The 22,067-nt window shown below is 40.1% G+C and overlaps 1 protein-coding gene across 4 annotated transcripts in view; it reads left to right on the forward strand.

Moving 5' to 3' along the window:
• The window catches only part of LOC124258627 (metabotropic glutamate receptor 3-like), a 164,624-nt gene extending 155,005 nt beyond the window's left edge, over window positions 1-9,619 (forward strand). For all 4 annotated transcript variants that reach the window (XM_046692699.1, XM_046692697.1, XM_046692696.1 and 1 more), the window contains exons 4-5: window positions 790-973; window positions 8,137-9,619. In XM_046692699.1, coding sequence (XP_046548655.1) covers window positions 790-973; window positions 8,137-8,237 — 285 coding nt within the window. In that variant the 3' untranslated portion in view covers window positions 8,238-9,619. The remainder of the gene's footprint in view (window positions 1-789; window positions 974-8,136) is intronic.
• Window positions 9,620-22,067: the final 12,448 nt, after the last annotated feature.

The following is a 22,067-nucleotide window of genomic DNA, read 5'->3' on the forward strand; positions in this document are numbered from 1 at the left end:
TACGGACGGTTCATGCGTTCTCAGTGGAGGTGGGATGGATGGACGGTTATGCGTCCTCAGTGGATGTGGGAATTACGGACGGTTCATGCGTTCTCAGTGGAGGTGGGATGTATGGACGGTTATGCGTCCTCAGTGGATGTGGGAATTACGGACAGTTCATGCGTTCTCAGTGGAGGTGGGATGTATGGACGGTTATGCGTCCTCAGTGGATATGGGAATTACGGACGGTTCATGCGTTCTCAGTGGAGGTGGGATGTATGGACGGTTATGCGTCCTCAGTGGAGGTGGGATGTAAGGACGGTTATGCGCCTCTCAGTGGAGGTGGGATGTATGATTGGTTATGCGTTCTCAGTGAAAGTGGGATGTATGTGCAGCTATGCGTTATCAGTGGAGGTTTGAAGTATGGACAGTTATGAGTCCTTAGTGGAGATTTGAAGTATGGACAGATATGCGTTCTCAGTGGAGGTTTTAAAAATATGGACAGCTGTGCGTTATCAGTGGAAATTTGAAATATGGACTCAGTGGATGTGCCACTCATTAACTGTTAGTTTAAGCCTCTCGGCGGTTTGTGCGTTCTGCGTAGAGACGATATGGTCGGTAGATTTATTCTTTATCCGAGAAGGCTCGGGTTGGAGACGACTTTTTTTTGGTACAAATATGGAATCATGGGTAGATATAAGTCTGCCTAGTGACACTCGAATTTGCGGTGCCTGTAAAATACAACAGAATATTATATGCTTAAGGTTTGTAGGTTCATAGTGAACTAACCACATTTTGTTTCTGTTCCAGATTCAGATCACAACGTTGTGCGTGTCTATCTCACTAAGTGCTACGGTTGCCTTGCTCTGTCTGTTTCTGCCAAAGGTGTACATAATCGTCTTCCAGCCACAAAAGAATGTTCGAAAACTTACAATGAACTCTGCCAGTTACAAGATGGCGCCCACCGGATCTACCGGAACATCCAACAACTATGGTATGTATAGTCTGTACACAGTGGTGTAGGTGTCAATATGGGTTTTCAAACATGATTGTAACAATAATAAACATGGCAACACAACCACTGGTGGTTTTCGAAAAAGGTGATGATGAGTTTACACTGCTATAATTTGGTGTCGATGTTCATGTTGGTGTGTGGATGTACGTGTTGATGTGGGTGTTGTGAATATACGTGTTGATGTTGGTGTGTGAATATACGTGTTGATGTTGGTGTGTGAATATACGTGTTGATGTTGGTGTGTGAAGATACGTGTTGATGTGGGTGTGTGAATATACGTGTTGATGTGGGTGTGTGAATATACGTGTATATGTTGGTGTGTAAATATATGTGTTGATGTTGGTGTGTAAATATACGTGTTGATGTTGGTGTGTGAAAATACGTGTTGATGTTGGTGTTGTGTGGGTGTAGGAGGTGGTTGTGGGTGTGGGTGTGGGTGTAGATGTAAGTGTGGTGTTGATGTTGGTGTGTGAATATATGTGTTGATGTGGACGTGGGTGTGAGTGTGTGTGTGTGTGTAGTTGTGGTTGTGGGGGTAGATGTAAGTGTGGTGTTGATGTTGGTGTGTGAATATACGTGTTGATGTTTGTGTGTGTGTGTGAGAGTGTGTGTGTAGTTGTGGTTGTGGTGGTAGATGTAAGTGTGGTGTTGATGTTGGTGTGTGAATATACGTGTTGGTGTGAGTGTGTGTGAGTGTGTGTGTGTAGTTGTGGTTGTGGGGGTAGATGTAAGTGTGGTGTTGATGTTGGTGTGGGTGCTTGTGTGGATGTAGATGTAGGTGTGGGTGTGTGTGTTTATAGGTGTGGGAGTGGGTGTGGGTGTGGGGATGGGTGTGGGTTTGGGATGGGTGTGGGATGGTCGTGAGAGTGGGTGTGGGCGTGGGCGTGGGCGTGAGTGTGGGATGGGCGTGAGAGTGGGTGTGGGCGTGGGTGTGGGTGTGAGATGGGCGTGAGAGTGGGTGTGGGCGTGGGCGTGGGCGTGAGAGTAAGGGTAGGCGTGGTCGTGGGTCTGTGTGTGGCTGTATGAATGTATGTGTGTAGGGGATATAGTTGTACGTAGAAATATATGTATGTTTGGATTTCTTTGTGCAGGTGTTGATACTTATAACAGTGTAGTTGTACATGGCTTATTGATGTCGTTGAAGATGTTCGTTTAAATGTTGATGCTGATGTTCCTGTATTTGGTGAGGTGAAACTACCATAGATTGTGGTCCTGCTGCTGGTGTAGATGCAGGTGTAAGTACATCAGTATCAGTACTTCCCTATGAGTTATTGTCTCAGATTCTGGTTCCCAAGAGAACTGCCGTCTTGAACCAGATTTTGTAATCATTCAATGGTTAAATCGATATTGTATTTTATACTCATCTCTCACTATGATAACGCCATACCTTTTAGAAGTCAAAAGACTATGTATCGCAAAACAGTCGTGATACCATACTACACACATATATACAAAGATATAAGCATACTTTACTCAGAAAGCAGAGTCAGTTCCTGGTAGTAGATCAGATGTACCGATCATTTCAAAGCCAAGGTATTGTGACAATATCACATATTCCCTTGGTTAATTTCGTTAAATATCCAATCTTTGCCATGATTATACAATAACGTTCTACCTTTAACCAGTCGTTATAACACAGTAACAAAACAATATCATTTTCAAGTATTCGGGAACATTTCTCTATGGGTTCAATAGGGCTGTCTAATGCTATAATACTGTTTTCAACTTAACAATCTGCTCGCAATGTTTGAAGATGAGTTTCAATTTTCGGCTTCACCTCGAACAGCTAAATCAATATCTTTTCAATCTGAACTCTTTGAAATTCAAATACTTAAATAATGACGTGGGGGGCACTTCTCTGCCGAATGGAAAATTATATTCTAAGAAATCCTTTCTTCTCCTTGGCAGATCATTGAATCCTGTGGACGTTTTGTAAGCATAATAAGAGAAAATTGTGGAGTATTCACACACATAAGAACGGTGTGGTACTCCCTGTAATTTGGAAGAAGATAATACTGGCCTCAGTTCAATACCAGCAATACCAGAGAGGCAGCCTCTTCTTGGGCTTCCAGCATCAGCAAGGATTTCTCGTATTGATTTCAGACAAAATGGGTCTCTAAATTTTGCATCAGAGCGGAAACTGGTTCCAAGATCCCAATCTAGCCGGTCGCGGAATGTGAATAGTGTTGTCACTCTTAAATACTTTCAATGATCCCTGTTTCGCCATATATCCCGTTTAAGTTTTGCAATCGCTCCTAGAACGATTTGGAAAGTTGTCGTGTGCATGTAATGAAAGATTTAGATCAATGTTTCGCTCTCTGCCAGACATGTCCTTGTTTAATGGAGGTATTAAGAACTAGTCTTGCAATTATTGCTAATGAAAACGCATTCGTCGCTAAGCATACTTGAAAGGATTTAAAACAAAAATAAACCTATGTGTCTTATAACTGTAATTATGGTATTGAATTGTCACATGAGATAAGGTTGAATAAAAACACCCTTTTGCATTTTCTTACGCTACCCCGCACTGATTTATATTGCAAAGACGGCATGCATCATTCACGAGTGGGTGAAGAAAACAAAAAGGTTAAAAACTCTTGAAAGGTTGCATCCTTGCGAATGATTTGATTAAGAAATGGCATCCAACATTCCCAATTGTTAATTGCACCACTTATTCCAAATGAAGTTTTACCCAGCATCATAGGCATGAAGCTTTCGAGTAAATTGTCTTGTATTTGGAACATCACATAAGGCATCTACGTCCTTTGGACTAATTTGACGACATAACCCAGTTAAGTCCTGACAGTCTTTGGCATCAATAGTGCTGGCGTCCAATCATGCCATGTGCATCTAACGCTGTCTAAAGCAGTTTTGTATTTATTATTGGTTGTCTCCTTTATTTGCTGTCCGATCGAGTTACATGTCGCGTTGACCTAATGTTTGATGTTTGGCCCCAAGGGACTCGCTCGCAGGCTTGCAGATACAAATTTGCTTTACAATTTTACGCTAAGTAATAGTTCAAAGATAAGTGGAATTCCCCAGGTGGAGCCCTATACACATGTAATAATAGCAGATCTGACTGGCATTGGTCTAGCGGGAACACTCGCACGGATTAGGGTTAACAGTTATGGCCAAGAAATTGCCATAAACTGACTGAGCTTGTGGAAGTGTTATAAGTACAGACTATTCTTAATGTATGCTGCATTAGGACGTATCGGCCCCGGTAGAGTTGAATTTCGTTGTTATCGGAAACCGAGAACAGACGAATTGAACACAGCATTTGCTTCTGACAGATCCGACACGAACGATCGGTTGCTCATGGGATGTGATGAACGTTGATATATGTGTGTTTAATCTGTAGTGCGAACGGTATTATATTTTCCAAGTTACCATACGAGGTTTGGCAATTATTCAAGACATGTGGACATTGTGTAGCTGACGCGGTTTGCAGATTGGAAAACTATTTGTCATTTATGTGACGTCCATATTCAATCCAAACGAATTTAGTTTCCGAATGTGTTAAGTTGGGTGCAATTTAATTCACACTGATGGCAATATTACCGGAGATGAAGGAAAGACGTTTCTCAGTTTCACGCTAACCTCTTACGACTCAGCAAAATGGCTACAGCAACAAAGACTTCGTTTTAACGAGGATAATTAGATAAGAGTGAAACAGCAGTATTTACACTTTAGGCCCACGTCTCTGGTAGCTAAAACATTAATGTAAAACAAATGCCACTCAGAACAAGTTTGTCGCAACATGAGGCAATTTGCCAGTACTAGTTGTCAGGGTTAAAATTCTCTTTCAAATTACATTGTCTCTGTGGATGAAAAACAACGGCAGTTGTTTTAGGAAATCGATTTGAGCTTTCGGAGTTGTCAAAGGAACTGGCATAGCAGAAACACCAGGAATGCATTATGCCCAAAGGTAGTGAACACTTTATTGTCTGGGTTTCAACAGGACATCACTTCGCTATCGTCATCTGTTAGCATTTCTTTATACTGGTTGATAGACGGAGGAAGGCTATACAGGACGCTATATATGCCGTTAACAATAGCCATTTATTCTATAAATGTCAACACGGATATTGTAGACCTCTTCAATCGTGCTATTAAAAGATTACGATACTTGCACAATTTGGAAGTAAATATTCCTGTTTTTGTTGGGCGCCAGACTGTAGACATGTTCATCTGAATATTTGCTGACTGCATCCGTATTGAACCGGTGTGTTGCTCAAGGCAGTCATGTGAGGTGTTGTATGCAGACAGTATTGTGCTCTTATGTGTGTCTTCCTCAATGTATATTCATTTATGTAATATATTGATATATGCTTGACATTCACGTGATTGTTGCACTTAGTCTAGATAGTTCAAATGAAACGTCACATTTCAAAAAAATTCTTATGGTTAACCATTCAATAGACGTATATCGATAAATTATTACCAGGATGGGTACCTGGTAGAATCAGATGTCAATGTGATTTCTTTGGTTGTGGCATCTTTGGTTGTATGATCTCCAGGGAGTCGAGAATGAAAGTAGAGTGCACACGGATCCAGTGACCGGGATGCTAAAATGTTGCACCATTATGTTACATTATTATCTATATATGTATTAAAGTGAGTGAGTGAGTATGGTTTTACGTCACTTTTAGCAATATTCCAGTGATATCACGGCGGGGGACTCCAGAAATGGGCTTCACAGATTGTACCCATGTGGGGAATCGAACCCGGCGTGACGAGCGGACGCTTTAACGACTAGGCTACCCCTACCGCCCCAATATGTATTAAAAGACTCTCAGAAATTAAATAATTCTTATAAGCATATGGATAGTAGTGCTCGAGTGCATGAAATGATTGCATTGGATTTTTGACATATTGTTTTTTGAAACCATGTTATAATATACAAACCATCATGTCATCTGGAATAAATTAATCTAAATGCGTACAATCGATATTTCATTTCAATTTACAAAAGGGTTACATCAAAACGACATTTCCCAACTATATTAGAATGGCCTCATTTGATCCAAATGCACATGAACACTGTAACTAAACGATTGAGCAATCCCTCTGCCATGGTGACATACATTCAGCTAGCTTCCTCAGTGCTTTCTGCATTACGAGCCGGTATGAAGCTCAGGTTTAAGTTCACTCCTTTAAACAGTTTCCTGTTGTGGAGTGCGGATGATAGATGACAATTCGGAATGACTCAGCTTGCGTCTTATGCGTTTTCGTAAAAGCAAATAGATGGAATAATCTCTCATACGTCAGTGGCCAAATGAATCCCACTTCCTCCACGGTAGCTTCTTTCGTATGTGGGTTTGGGTTCGGGTTCGTAATCTCTGTGTAATCTAATCCCAGCCTAAACGGACTACTTGGTCCAACAGGGGACTTATGTTTCACGTCGAGCTGTGGTATCCCTGATGGCATGGCGTGACAGTATATGGCATACACACTGTTACACAAATCTCAGTGGAAGACACAGATGTTGGCTGGTTGCAGGTACTGTGTTACATGTAATGGGGTATGGCTGATTTAAGTGCTTATAAAAAGTAACAAGGAAATGATTGGTGCGGTGCGATGAAATGGGATTGAAAGAAGTGTTCATGATTATTGCAGGTATGCAGTGGTGTGTGCGTATGTATGTATGTATGTATGTATGTATGTATGTATGTATGTATGTATGTATGTATATGTATGTATGTATGTATGTATGTATGTATGTATGTATGCATGCATGGATGTGTGTGTATGGATGGATGGATGTGTGTGTGTATGTGTATGGATGTTTGTGTGTATGGATAGATGTGTGTGTGTGTATAGTATGGATGTATATATGTATGGATGGATGGATGTGTGTGTATGGATGTGTGTGTGTATGTATGTATATATGTGTGTATGGTATGGATGGATGTATGTGTATGGATGGATGGATGTATGGATGGATGTGTGTGTATGTATGTATGTATGTATGCATGCATGGGTGGATTAACGTGTGTGTGTATGTATGTGTATGTGTGTATGTATGTATGTATGTATGTATGTAAGTATGTTATGCATGGATATATGGATTGATGCGTGAACGTGTGTGCGTGTGTGTTTGCGCGTATGTGCTTGTAATAGTTCGGTTCAAAGTCGGTTCTATTATAGCGTTGGTCAATTAGATGATACCCACTCACACACATAACACTCCCAGCGACTGCCTGTACCATCTTTACGAGGGTCACGAAGGAATACGCTGCGGTACAGAATTCTGGATTGAGGTTTTACCATTTTAGGTTTGATACGTCATGTGTGGGACTAAGACATATTGTACATACATACTCTTCATGTAATGTTTGTACTGATAGTACTGATTTCCACCAACACCTGGTGTCATTATTGTATTTCGGGGATGCATTCATATATTTCGTTGTGTACGCCTAATAGAACCTGTTGGTGGGGTAATTGAGAGTGGTTATTCCCTGCCGTTGACGTTTATTAAAGTAATTACCTCCAAACGCTATTTAAAACGATGTTATATCTATATTCAGATAATAAATATATATAGTTTATTACGTGTCATTACTGACTCAATTACTGAGCATTCCATTTTCTCAGCAGAAGAACCGTCCACAACGTTTGCATAACTAACACATTGACGCAATGTTTATCCCAACGTGAGTAATGACCACAAGATTTGAATACAATTAAGTCTAACTTTAACCTTGAGTGTACAAAAGTCAGACTAAAGATATGATATTAGGCGACCTCTCGCCCACCTAATGGATATAAGCTGACAGTGACACAGACATGTCTTCGTCTGGGTAGCTATATTGTCCTCTGAGAAAGAACATACTTCCCCTTAGGCCATTGATTGTAAACTCGGAAGGCTGGAATGAGTCCGCAGCCATCAATATTGATCAGGGCCATGACGTGGTAAGGCGATGTCCGGTACGAGCGGATTATCTGTGCTTTCCTCTGGAACACGGCTCGTGTTTTCAGGACAAAGTCCCTCTTAATTACCGACGCGGTTATAAATATTCGTGTATTTGTTGTTATTACAGCTTTTCAAATGCTTCCGATCATGTTTTTCAGGGATAGTGATTACTACACGGTTTTATGTTTGTGCTTAATCTGGAATGTTTTTCTTTCATTTTCAGCCCCCTCATCGGAGCATATTCGACTGAACGTGCAACAGAGATTTGGCGCCGGGACTACGACGGAAACGGAAACCGACAGAGATAGTCTTGCCTCGCTTTGAATCAAAATATGTACCGGACAAAATGTTTTCCTTAATTTTGATTGGGTAACCGTGTGTGTAGGAAGCGAGAGGTGATTATAAATTGTTATAAAAGTGCCAATATGCGTGTTGCCTGAAGATGGTGAAAAGGCAGAAAGGATGTTGTGTTTACCATTTGAGTGGATGTCCTAAGAGAAGCCTGACGCAAATCCAATTCCGTAGTGTAGCGTAGCAATAATTTAACAAAACGGCAAACCACTTAAGTATACTCACCTGTTTATACACATTTGCCTCTCGACACTCTTAGAATTATGTATCACATACTCTATATTTCTATTTATGTGTTGACCGTTTCGTATTGCTCAATGTTCTAAGTGACCCCTTACAGAATCTTGAACATACAGGACCGGTCAATACATAATTTAATGATAGTATTTTCATATTGTTTCTCGTTACATACAAGAAGATATTTTGATATGGACCAAGCACATGATGTTTGATGTTTCTGACACTGTATATTATTAATACTGACATTTAAAGCATTACTATGTTGTACATAGCTTGTTAATGTTTAACTATATTGTAAAAAAATATTATATATTGTTTTGTAAAGTGACATCGATATTGTTGTATTAAGTTTTCATTGTTGAATGTGAGGCGTGAGTTTTATGGTGTGTTACAGGCACGGATGGTTTGGTGCCAATAGGAAAACAGATTTCATAATTATTTGTCAGTGAATTTACTTGCTAGAATCTGTGACATACTTCTCTGTGATGGAAAACATGTTTGTAAGCTTAACAGTTTTTTACAGAATTAATTGTACAAAGTGATTTGATACCATTATTTCAGCTAAAATTCGTCTTACACGCTTGTTGGCATATTGAATTGATATACAATGATATTGCCCTATGCTTACAGAAGCCCAGTGTATGGCAGCACCCAAACACTAGCCGCGAAGTCAAACTTTGAACTCTAAACAGGTTATCGTACTGTGTTTCTGCTCGTTTTCTGTCCAAATGATTAATATAACCGACACCAGAAGGAGTCTACGCCCAATTTTGTCGGACTGTGTTGTTTTGTGGAGTAAAGGTGTGTTTATATGCCCTTCCCATAGTCAGTATGCGGTGCCCACCTGCTAGCTCCCTTAGTCCCGTTGCCATAGTAACGGCAGCATCGACAACCACAGTATGAGAATCTTCCCGCTGCTTAGCACAAGAGACCAGGTAGAAGTCCAACACAGTAGACGTTGTTATGTTCGAAGCTAGTTCAATGGCGCCACAGTGCTATTTCACAGTCACTTGGTGCTACTATCATGTGATTATCTCCGTACAAAATGGGCGAACAATCATTTATTGTATTTTTGTGTTCCATATTTGACACGAAGTAAACAGATAAGTTCTAAACTTGTGTTGTGTTGTGTTGTTTGGTGAAGTGCCGGAAATTGTTTTCAATGAAATGTCAAAGGTTTTCCTGGAAATGATGCCTAAACACATGTCAGTAAACTTGACTACTTGTTCGTCAATGCTACAGTCATGTTAGAATTTTGACATTTATGGCCATGAAGATAAGAAACGTATCTTCGAGATCTACTCCCACGAATCGCTCATGACAGGAAATCATTTATACTTGTCTATACGTCTCTGGCAGAATCCTGAATCAATCTTAACTGAATAAATATATTAAAAGCTAAGACGGCAGTATTACCTGATTGATGCAAATAAATAAAACTTTCTCATACCCACAAGGCATCTCAGATACAAGCAGAGTCGATTCTGGCTATATCACGACTATATGATTCCTAATAAACCACGAGCATACGAACACCCAGAAACACATTGAGGCAATATACATCTTTGTAGATGTTTTGGCATTACCGGTGCACAAAGAACATCTGTAACTGTAGATGAGGTCATCGGCCTATTATGGCCATCCAGCATCTAAAAAAAATCTGGAATTGCCTAACAAAAAATAATTCCGAGAAGTTATTAACCTACACGTTCCCATATGGCCTGACTTCCTGTCTGACTGGCCGATGTAGGTACACATTGTTATTGGTTTCAACGTTTAGCGACGTGCTTCATTTTTTGCTTTGTTAGTCATTCTCCTTGGGGTACTAATGTTTCCAGGACAGCAGCTGCCTTCGTAATAAATAAGTTCTTTCTGTCGGCTTCGAAATTGGTAAACACAATCGTTCTTGAACTCCGATAAAAAAAACATAAACATGCCACGCAAATATATATATTTGAATAAATAACTACATAAAATATACAAGTGGTTGTTTCAAAAAGTAACCAACTTGGATTGCAGGTCGTTATGTCAGCATATATCAACCTTTCGGGCACAGAAAGATGAACAGCGTCCACACAACTGAATTAAAGAATATAATAACATGTTTCACTGTTCACTAAACATATGTTCGCCCTACACATGCTGTCACATACATCGTATCCCTATTACGTAGATCGATGCTCATGTCGTCATTTACTGGATTATCTGGCCCATACTCAGTTATTTACAGACTGCCGTCATATAGTTGGAATATTGATGAGTGCAGCGTTAAACCACAAAGGAACAAACTGTGGTATTTGAGTATTTTCCACTGATTCCAGTGTTGCTCATTGGCTGTCAGTGTTGGACCACACATTAAAGATTCTTCCATGGTTACACATTTCTCAACAAAATCAGCTGGGTCTGCTAAAAAAACGACGTAATTTCTCACGAGATATTATTGTCCTTGAGCGATTCTAACCATGTGTCAGAAGCTTTTGGAACACATCAGTTGAAGGCCTCCCTCATCTTGGACCGGAGTTGGTGCTTTGTGTTACCCTTTTGAACTTGTTACACAGCTCTTACCTGTGACCATTGCAAGAGGCAAATCATCACCTAGAAATTGTCGCCATTTGCACATGCTGTCCGAGTTGGATACATCAAGTGGGAGCTGGATGACAGCGCGATACTCAACTTTGTCTATATTCATCACAAGAGTATAACTAGTCCCTTTGATGCCTGCAAAAAATTGTATATTTTGTATATTTGGTTTAAATGCGAAGTATGGAAAACATTGTATCTATTACATGCAACCCGATTGGGGTGTACAATGCATCCTCTGTAGTTAAAGCAAGCCCTTTTCATGCACCGAAGTAACACTACCACAGATTCAGTGAGTGAGTTTACTTTTACGTCGCATTTAGCAATATTCCAGCAACATCACGACGGCCAGTGATGTCCCTTGTGTGTACCAGAAACCTATGATTGCGGTTCGAATCCCGGTGCGTCCTTATTACATACGTTATTGTTTGGTCAGTGTCATGTTCGTCTTTCAGGATTTCCAGCCGACATCGAGTGACACCTCGTTAACTTTCAAGGGGATGTTATGCAAAACTCGATCACTCACTCCAGTGTTAATCAAACGCTTTCTCATCGTGCATAATTACTGGCAGCTATAATGTACGACTGACCAGCCTGGATTGCTGACCTGTCCACTATCGTTCAGACAGTATGGATAGGTCTATAATTAGTGTCTGCACGACAACACCAAGCAGGTCAATATATGAAGCTTCTGTGTAACCGCATCATTGTGAAACAGCCAGTATGATTTTGATCATTATCTTGTAAGTGTGTGATTAGGAGCCCTTTGGACGTGTGATACAAAAATGTATGAACGGGTTCCTTTTGACACGAAATGCGTAATCATGTTTATTGTCATGGATATTGCATATTGGGATAATGTGTCATGGAAACTGAACAGTTCAAAATGTTTTCAAGGACTGACTGTCCACATTGCCACTTTTCATAAAACGTACACATCAGGACTGCATGATGCTTGACTGGGTACAGAGACTGCATTATCGATTGCATTCATGAAAAGAATTTATTTTTATAAGAATAATAGTTGTTATACATGTCGTCACACTCAAGTGTTGAATTGATGATCAACCCAACATGCGATGTATTCGCAGGGGCAGGCGCAGCTTTAAAGCTTATTTTTTTAGAAGAAGAATATTTCAGGGCTTGTTTTTTTCCGTCTCTTTTTCACTATATCCTTTAACCATTTTGCTCCACAGAGATGAAGATTATCACCCTGAACCTACTGAGTACAGAAATCAACACCTCTTTTACGTGTATGACCGTAAACATTTTCTCAATAGAAAATACAAGTAATGATGTCGTGTCATTGTCCAGTTATGCTCTAGTGCCCTTTGGGTTCGTTGAATGTAATAATTTTCATCTGAAAAATAACTAGAAAGGATCAGTCAGTATACTTGGGGGTGGAATTATTGAGTCAAAGATTGTTTAAACATCAGCATATGATTCCTTATTTGTTAAACACGAATTTTCCAAATTGATTTCTACTCCCTCTTCAACATATTGATACAGACAGATACGGATATTCAGACGGAGACACATACAGAAAGACAGACAGACAGACACACACACACACACACACACACACACACACACACACACACACACACACACACACACACACACACACTTGGGGAAGAGGGTGGTGATGATTGGGTGGAATTATTGACCTCGTGGATGTTCAGGCCAATGCAAACGTACTTAGGGGTGCAGGTGAGGTTTCAACTAACGCATTCACACAAGTAGAGCAACTTTGGGCAGATTTAAAATGTAGACTTAAGAAGAGTTGGATTTTATTTCATTCGCATATATTTTCCAATCCAATTATTAACCGAATATCGTTATGAAGCTCGTGCGCGTTTAGCTATTATATAATACTAATAAACAAGCCATAATCCCAATGTAAATGTTGATTTTGTTTATAGTTCAGTACTGTTGGATGGCACAGAAAAAGAATGTCGGCCACCTTTTGTGCCGTATCCAATCGGTGTAATTTCGGTTTTCCGGTCACGACCACTGTAATGGACTTACGTGCAGTGTATGGACCTGGACATGAACGATGCAGTCTACTGGCCTGGAACGTGAAGCAGCTGTTTGGTGCTCAGGAACAGTCGCATTCTAAATGTAATGTAGATAATACAATACATGTAACGAGATTATGCAACCACATTGCCAGTGAATGCTCAGGCTTGGCGCAAATACAGTATCGCAAGTGACAAAACAGCAGAGCATTGATCCATTTATTGTCGTCTTCGACATGGTTGTGTTTTTGACTCAGAGATCTTTCCTGGTAAGATCCAGAATATGTGGAGGATGTCATGGGAAGATATAATCAATTCTTTGGAATATTCACGTATACAGCCGCCGGGCTTTCAAACTCACCAGATCATGGCCCATTTGATAAGACCAATTGAATCCTGTACAATATTGAATTCTCTGTCCCTTTTGATACCAATGAGATTGACAAGGTTCTGGTATCAGCTTTCAAACTTTCTTGGTGACATGGTTTTGGCACATCTCGTGACTGACACTGAGATAGTGTCCGGGTTTTCTGTAAAGAACACATCCCTTCATATACTCTGGGTGGATTGAGAAGTCTTCAGATTCTGCGATTTTCGACTGGCAGCGCTTCCTGGGAGAAGTCCCATGGGAGGTGCCTACAGAGATTGCAAGGACAGATAGGTGAAGATGGACCTGACACCCAGGAACATTCAAATAAACCTTGCTGCATTTATTCATTTTAATCTATCAATATATATTTGTAAATCGCTATAATCCATCCGCGCTACTCCGCGCTACTCCTTTCTGTTCCAACTGGACAGGATTGTCAAAATGTATTGGTTTGCAAACCTCTAGTTGTGGAACATTATTACAAGAAATGGAAGACTTCAGTTAGGTGTGGCGGTGCAAGACAATCCTGACATTGGTTGGGTAACAGAATGCATGCGTCTAAATAACATCCAGTATCGCTAATTAGATGTGTTGGCAAGTTATTGGAAAGCGTGGTTCTAAAGCATATGCCTTTATTATTTTCTTGATGATAAGCTTTTGTTTAAATATCAGCGAGGCTTCCATCCTGGATGTTCCACTGTTCATCAGCTGACTGAACTCTATCATAATGTTTACAATGCCTCAGATAAAAGAGAAGATATTTGAATGATATTTTGTGATATGTCAAATGCCTTTGATCGTGTATGGTACAGAGGACTGCTGTGTAAACTAAAACGATATTGTTTACAAGGTAACGTTTTAAACTAGCAAGAAAGTTATTTAGGTCATAGTCATCTAAAGGTATTTTAAAATTGGAATGTGTTAAGTTCTCAGAATTTAGCCGCTGGCACACATCAAGGCTCGATCCATGGGCCTTTCATACGTATTAAATGTGAAAAATTATATTGCGGATAGTCTTGCCTGTAAACCAAGATTGTTTGCAGATGACACTTCTGTTTGTCCATCATAGCATCATATTGCAGAAGCTACCTTTGAACAGACATCATGGCTGCATTAAGGATTGAGCTCAAATCATACAATGCAGGCAAAGTAGAAGTTATTCTGTTTCCAAAACAAGCTAAATTTACACATGAGAAAGAAAGAAATGCAAACTGTAATTGCTCTTTGTTGTACGTTTGGATGGTAAATGGTCTAATCATATTAACAATTTGATAAAATCAACTGCAAAAGTGATTGATGCTATGCTATCACGAATGAGTGAGTAAGTGAGTTTAGTTTTACGCCGCACTCAGCAATATTCCAGCTATATGGCGGCGGTCTGTAAATAATCGAGTCTGTTCCAGACAATCCAGTGATCAACAGCATGAGCATCGATCTGCGCAATTGGGAACCGATGACATGTGTCAACCAAGTCAGCGAAACTGACCACCCGATCCCGTTAGTCGCCTCTTACGACAAGATAGTCGCCTTTTTTATGGCAAGCACATGGGTTGCTGAAGACCTATTCTACCCCGGATCTTCACGGGTCTGCAATCAATTAAATTATATATGATGAATATAATGACTTTGAATATGCTAATGAGTTATGAGATAGTTACTGATTAAAATTAAAGAAAAAGAACCCCAATAACATCCAGTTAGGGGCAGCTCGAACAGATTTATCGAAATATGCTTCCAGAGATGCTACTATTTTGGAACAGGGTCGTATACACTTGCAGACAGAAGACAGTATCGTAAGTTCTACCATTAATAACCCTGTGACCTCTCTTGTGTGAACGTTTACCAATCAGTTTTGGTAGTCCAGGTTAATAAATGGACGAAATATATCAATGTTCAGGAGATCAATTTCATCGCTCAGTTTCGCTGTTCTGTAATATCATGAAATGACTTGCCCCTAATACGTAGAGAGTCCAGTGCTATAAAGTGTTTTTACAGCAAAACCAAGATACAAACTTAACGTTTATATTCATATTTCTCCTGTGGGTTAAGGATAAAGTATATATTGCTTACGACATAACGGTACTGATGCTCCCAGTTTAACTTTTTTAGAGTTGGGTGAATAAAGAGCCCTCAATGTCTCTGTAGTTGTCCGGGTGAAAAACGTACAAAAATTCATAAAATGTCCACTTCATTATACCGCAAGACATGTAACGTTTAGTAGCAGAAAAGCAATTTGTAAATGAAGTTAATCACTGATAGATTATTATTAATGGTAACTGCAACGAAAATGTAGTTATTCCACAATGTCCATAAAGATATAAATAATATTTGAAGCTTGAAATTAATGTAAACTCCGGTTCCTGGTACACATTTCTGTAATACTCATTATATGCTTTGCCTTTTTTCATGTTTAAGTTTTTATATGATATAAGTCTAATCATGTTAATATTTTCTTGGGGAAAGATGGCTACCTAAGTTGTTAAAAATGTGCTTAGTAATTTCCCTCGTGAATAAAATAATTCCCCACATGGGTACAATGTGTGAAGCCTCTTTCTGCTGTTCCCCGCAGTAATATTGCTGGGAAATTGCTAAAGGCGGCGTAAAGCCATACTCACACACTCCTTGTAAATAAAATATGCTTAAAGCAAAATCAGGATCTTCAAACGGATCCTGGCATCCAGTAACAACCTACTGTGACTCCTTTTCATCATTTAAAAGAACTATTAAAACAACGCGTAATAGTGCCCCAACATACTTTTCATATTGTATACGTAAGCTAAATATTTTACACACAAGGTTAAGATACAATGTAAGTACGCTCAACTATGATTTGTATAGAATCAAGATTATAACCGATCCATCATGTTCTTGTGGATGTCTTCGTGGAAATGTATATCATTATTTCTTGGACTGTCCCAGTTATAAAACGCATAGAGAAACTTTGTTAACTAACACAAATGATATTTTACAAAATAGATATTTTCTAGATATATGTCATATTTTATATGGCAATGCAGACCTCTCAAATGAAGAAAATCTGAATATCTTCAAACATGTCCATCATTACATCAATCAAACTACAGTGAAACCTGCCAACACCGGCACCTGTCTAATCCGGTACACTGTCAAAACCGGCATACCATGTTGGTCCAAGTAAGGTCCCTTAATCTAATACACTCCTCTCGGCACGCTAGATAATCAGGAATAAAGAGATTAGCGAGTGTAAATGGCAGCCATGTTCGAACATGATCGTCACAGTCTAATCCGGTACCCTGCCTAAACCGGCATTTTATTTCGGTCCCATGGGGTGCCGGTTTCGACAGGTTTCACTGTAAACGATTCCTCTGTTCATCTTAATCTGTTATATTCTCAAACTCAAGATCTCTCATGTATATGTTCTCTGTTTCTCATGTAAATATAATTGTTGCAAATACTGGGAGAAGGCTTCATTCAGTTGGAATAGCTTGTGCCCAATCATTTTCTTCCATGAATGAAATATGTTTAAATCAAACAACCTATGAGGTTATAAGGTTTGCTGTTAGGTTTGCTCGCATGGATGTTCTGGTAATTGTCCCTGATAAAAACCCGTACGTATGGATCAACTGTCACGGGAACAACACAACATTTACAACAGAGCGTACACATTGATATGTGTATGGCTGTATGTGAGCTGCCTGATTATATATCTACACAACTTTAAGGTTAAAAGGAGGCGTCTTGGGAACAGGCATGAATTGTACATGATATGTGCTGATATGTACAGAGGTGTACTGTACATGGCATTATTGACATGTGAACATTTGTAAAAGACAGGGTTTGATCTGTACATGGTATTGATGTCTGTCAGACACACACTCACACATATATATATATGAACATTCTACTGGGCATCTACTATTCTCTGAAGATAAAGTTGAAACGCGTAGGAGGGAAATTCGTGTTGTGTCATTATATATACTGAGTCAAAAAAGAAACTTCACATTCTTTCATCAGGGCACTATAAAAGAACAAGAGATGGTAAGATGGTTAAATTGTTATTATTTCATTGCTGAGATCTGTGTGATGTACTCGAAACACTAACAGTGCCATAATCAGTTCCATTAGGCTACACCGCCGTTCCAAAACATGGGTATACAGAATGTCAAGTCACAAGAATAAAAATTCGAAATTTCTCAGTTCAATATTGTGTATGGCCGCCCCGCGCATTCACCACTGCCAAACACCGTCTCCTCATCGACTGCCTGATGCTTGTGAACACGTGGTTGGGGATTCTGCGCCATTGCTCTTGCAAGGCAGCGCCAAGTTCCTGCAAATTCTGAGGTTGGTTCCTAAGACCACGAAGCCTTCTCCCAAGTGCATCCCAAACGTGCTCTATTGGATTAAGGTCAGGGGACCTCGATGGCCAGTCCATGACGTTGATTCCAGCGTTTTGAATGTCAACATCGCGGTATGTGGCCGAGCATTATCATGCTGGAACTGTAGACCTGGGCCATGAGCCGCCATGAAAGGAACGAGTTCAGGGGTGAGCACCTGGTCGCGGTAAGCAGCAGCTGTGAGGTTTCCACGGATGACCAGAAGTCGGGAACGGTTGTTCCCACAGAAAGCACCCCACACCATGCAACTTCCGCCCCCGAATCTGTCGACTTCCTGTACACAACATTGGGCATACCGTCCACGACGTCGTCTCCAGACTCTATGCCTGCCGTCCGCGAATCTGAGGGTAAACCTGGATTCATCGCTAAAGACGACTCGATTCCAGTCTCTCTGGGGTCCATCGGAGGTGACGTTGGGCCCACAGCAGACGTTGACGTTGATGAAACGGCGTCAATATTGGCCCACGATATGGATGTCGAGAATGGAGATTGGCAGCCCGCAACCGATTTCGAATTGTCTGTGAGGACAGTCGACCTCTAAACATCTCAGCCCTGGTTCGTGTAGCCGGCAGAAATCTGTCACGTAGGGGACGTAGTACGATTTGACGGTCTTCTGCTCGTGACGTCACCCGTGGACGACCCGACCTTGGGCGATCAGAAGTGGTGCCAGTTTGTTGTAGACGACCTCGCAAGTCATACACAGTACGACGGCTGCATCCCATTGCTCTTGCGACGTCAATAACTGATCTTCCCGCTTGCAACATGCCAACGTTCACGTTGCACATTTGACAATCGTGGCATTTCAAGTACCGTTAGAACTGTGTTTTAAAAGTGTTTTTTCAATTCTTGAGGCCAATGCAAACACGAAACTTCGATGCGAAGATCACGTGATCGACTGCACGTGCAAAACCTGATTTGGCACTAACGTCATTTGCACGACGAATGGATGGGTTTGAGTGGGTTTTGCTAACGTTTTTCTAGAGTCGAAAGATAGGGATCCCATTTCGGATACATAGATGTATCATCAGAGAAATATTATTCATTATTTTTGAAAGTACATTTTGTGAAGTTTCTTTTTTGACTCAGTATATATTCTATATATAGAGGGTTGTTTTGTAGAGGGGGCTTTCAAGCGTTCTCTCGTCACGCCGAAGACCGGGGTCCGATTTCCCACATGGGTACAATGTGTAAACACTAATAACACTCCCAATCATTCTCATAAAGATTTAGTTCATGCTCCATGAATTTGCGTTGTATATTTGAAATGTAATGTCAATAATATATGTCTGATTAAGTCCCTCCCCTTTTTCTAATGTCTCAGATCATCACCAATACCAGAATTAGTCTTGATGCGAGATGTTCTATTTAATCTTCGTTACCTGTCTCCTTTCAGACTGTCTATCGTTTCCGTGTCAAGGGACATATGCCCACAATCTCCGCGACACCTCATGACATCAAAGTCTAGTCTCCTGATCTGCCTTCTCATTTCAAAGCGCTTAATTTCCTGCTGACGAAATGTCCCAAATTAATAAGAAACAGATTATTGTATCAAAGAGTGCTTTTTAACATTGCTTCTGATGTCGCTACAGGCCAGAAAGAGGAAATGAAAAGGCGAGCATAAGAAAATATTCCAAAGAACAAAAGGGAGTAGTCTGGCTGAAAAAAGATGAAGTCAAAATTCGTTACGTTTTGATAAAATATTGATAAGAAAAACACCGACATAATCGGATTGCTCAGTAACTTCAAGCAACGTAGGAAATGAGGAGAGACATCTTGAATTATATTAGTAATTCAGTTCTATTGAAAAATATCAAAGTATACCTACCAAAACATCCAACCCTTTTCATAAGGATTTAATCAAATTAATCATCCATGTCTCCAAGTCTTATCTAGTGAATAGTTTTTCAAATGACATTATATGTAGGCAGTCACATAATGGCATGCTGACATAATGACGTTACTGCCAACTGATTTGACCAATTATATATAATTTGATTTTGCTAACAAAGAAACGTCTTCTAAAAGAAAACATAATTTTTGAGTTCTTCAGGGTGAAATCAATACTTCCTGAAAGGTTACACAACGTATAGTTTGATGTGAGGCTTGACACATCGAGACGGTTTTTCTGGTAGTCAATAAGTTAATGTATCTGGCATATGAAATGTCAAGGGAAATGAGAGCATTACAATTGATGAGAATGTCGTCCTACATGTAATCAAACCCATGCCTAAAATCTCGACGTCGGTTGATAAAGAATTGATTTCTAACGTTGAACCTTTTTATACCGTCAGTGATATGATCTGCACGGTACAGGCGTTAGGAAAATGTCCCTTGTGGTGGGCATGTCATCGAATATCGTTCAACAGAAATGAAACACACTCTTTACAAAAAGAAAAAAATCAGGCTTTCATCCATACCAGCTGGGCTGAAGTTCAGGGACAGAAGTCTTGACTTGCGCTGTCAATATAGTACACTGTGAGTGCCAGTGGCCTGAGGTGGCACTTATGAAGAACTTAATAAGCCATGATGCAAAGAGTAATTACTAATGCCTGTTGGAAAGCATCTCGAAGAATATTGCTTCCATCAGCATGAGATGAATGAATAGGTAATACCGAGGCACTGGCCGCATGGTGTTGGACTTAGATTGTTGAATGCCGTGCCACCGAGCGTGCAACTACTAGAAACCTTCCTGGGAACTCGATCGTAATTGAATCCCGTCAATCATTCGCGTGTTCATACCATTTCGGGATCAAATGGCACACTAAGTCATTTTTGTTACGAGAGTTATGTCCCTTTAAATATCTCTCGGCGTGGGAGAACAAAATGGCAGCCGTTGACTATAAAAGAGGTCTGATGGTGTTGATGTATAATGTAGCTGTGTGGAACATGGCAACAATCAATAACATTGTGGTCTGCTCATGCCTGTGGATGTACACTGTTATGGAGGAAACATACGTAACTTTTGCTTGATATATGAAACATATTTCATGAACCATTGGGCATACTTGTCTCACTTGTCATACAAAACGTTTTTAACACATATGAACATTCCGACATATTGACATTGCACAGTTCCATCTCGTTTAGACAAAGCACACAACGGACTTCTTTAAAGGAGGAAACAAACATAAATTTGGCCTGATAAATATGTAACAAAATGTCATGAACCATTGGGCAAACGACTTAACAATCTCACTGGTCATATAAAGCATTTTTAACACATGTGAACATTCCGACATATTGACATTGCACAGTGACATCTCATTTAGAAAAAATATAACACAACAGACTTCTTTAGATGATTCATGGCTGTGACAGCTGATGCTAACATGCATTGCTGTATGACGTCATTGTCATCAGAATGTAACTAGTAAGTAATTGTTCCTGCCCCCTAAGGATCCTGATCTTGCAACCCAATCTTGTCCTGAAAGCGATCGGGTTGTCACGCTCACAGACTTGGTTTAAATATGAAATCGTATCGTTGATCAATGCTCATGACGTTAATCCCTGAAATGTTTTGTCTAGTCTGGACAACATATTTACAGAGGGAATATATACAGTCATGAATGACCACACCTGTTCATCTAGTCAAAGATTAGTCTACTTCACTGCCAGGAATATACACGACATGGAATAAGTAGACAAGCTACCTTAACTAAAGACCACTCTAGGGTCAAGGTCGTTCAAGCGCATGGTCGGCGTATGTTCTACTAATATAGATTTAGCGCTGTTTGCCTGAAGTAATTTTCTGGAAAAGGAATCTGACATACAGCACCATTACTATGCAAAAGCTATTGATTTCTAGGCAAAGTAAAATGCAGTCAATTTTGAGGAATATAGTTAGTTGTAAATTATAACTTGAGGCATTTTATATCCAGATAAACTCTCACAGAAGCAGTTGATGCCTGTTGTAAGCTTCAGATAATTTGTCAGTTCGGCTTTAGTAACAGACAGCTTACAGGCAGAAATAACATACCTCTTCATCTACCTCAAGGTGACAGTCCCCTCATGAGTATCGACTTTAGAAGGTCGACACTGATCATTTTCCCTACACGTTTTATGGGCGCCAATGGAGGCTTAACTGAGTTATATTTAAAAGCATGTTTGTTTAACGAATGCCATTACCTTCCAGAAATCGTTGAATCAATGCTGAAGTTTAAGGAACAATCGCGTATCCAGCGGTATCAGATGCAAGGTCCTTATGGAATGCAAATATGAAGGT

The sequence above is a fragment of the Haliotis rubra genome, unplaced genomic scaffold (assembly GCF_003918875.1).
Source record: "Haliotis rubra isolate DU_JTF1 unplaced genomic scaffold, ASM391887v1 Scf7, whole genome shotgun sequence".
NCBI classification, from domain to species: domain Eukaryota; kingdom Metazoa; phylum Mollusca; class Gastropoda; order Lepetellida; family Haliotidae; genus Haliotis; species Haliotis rubra.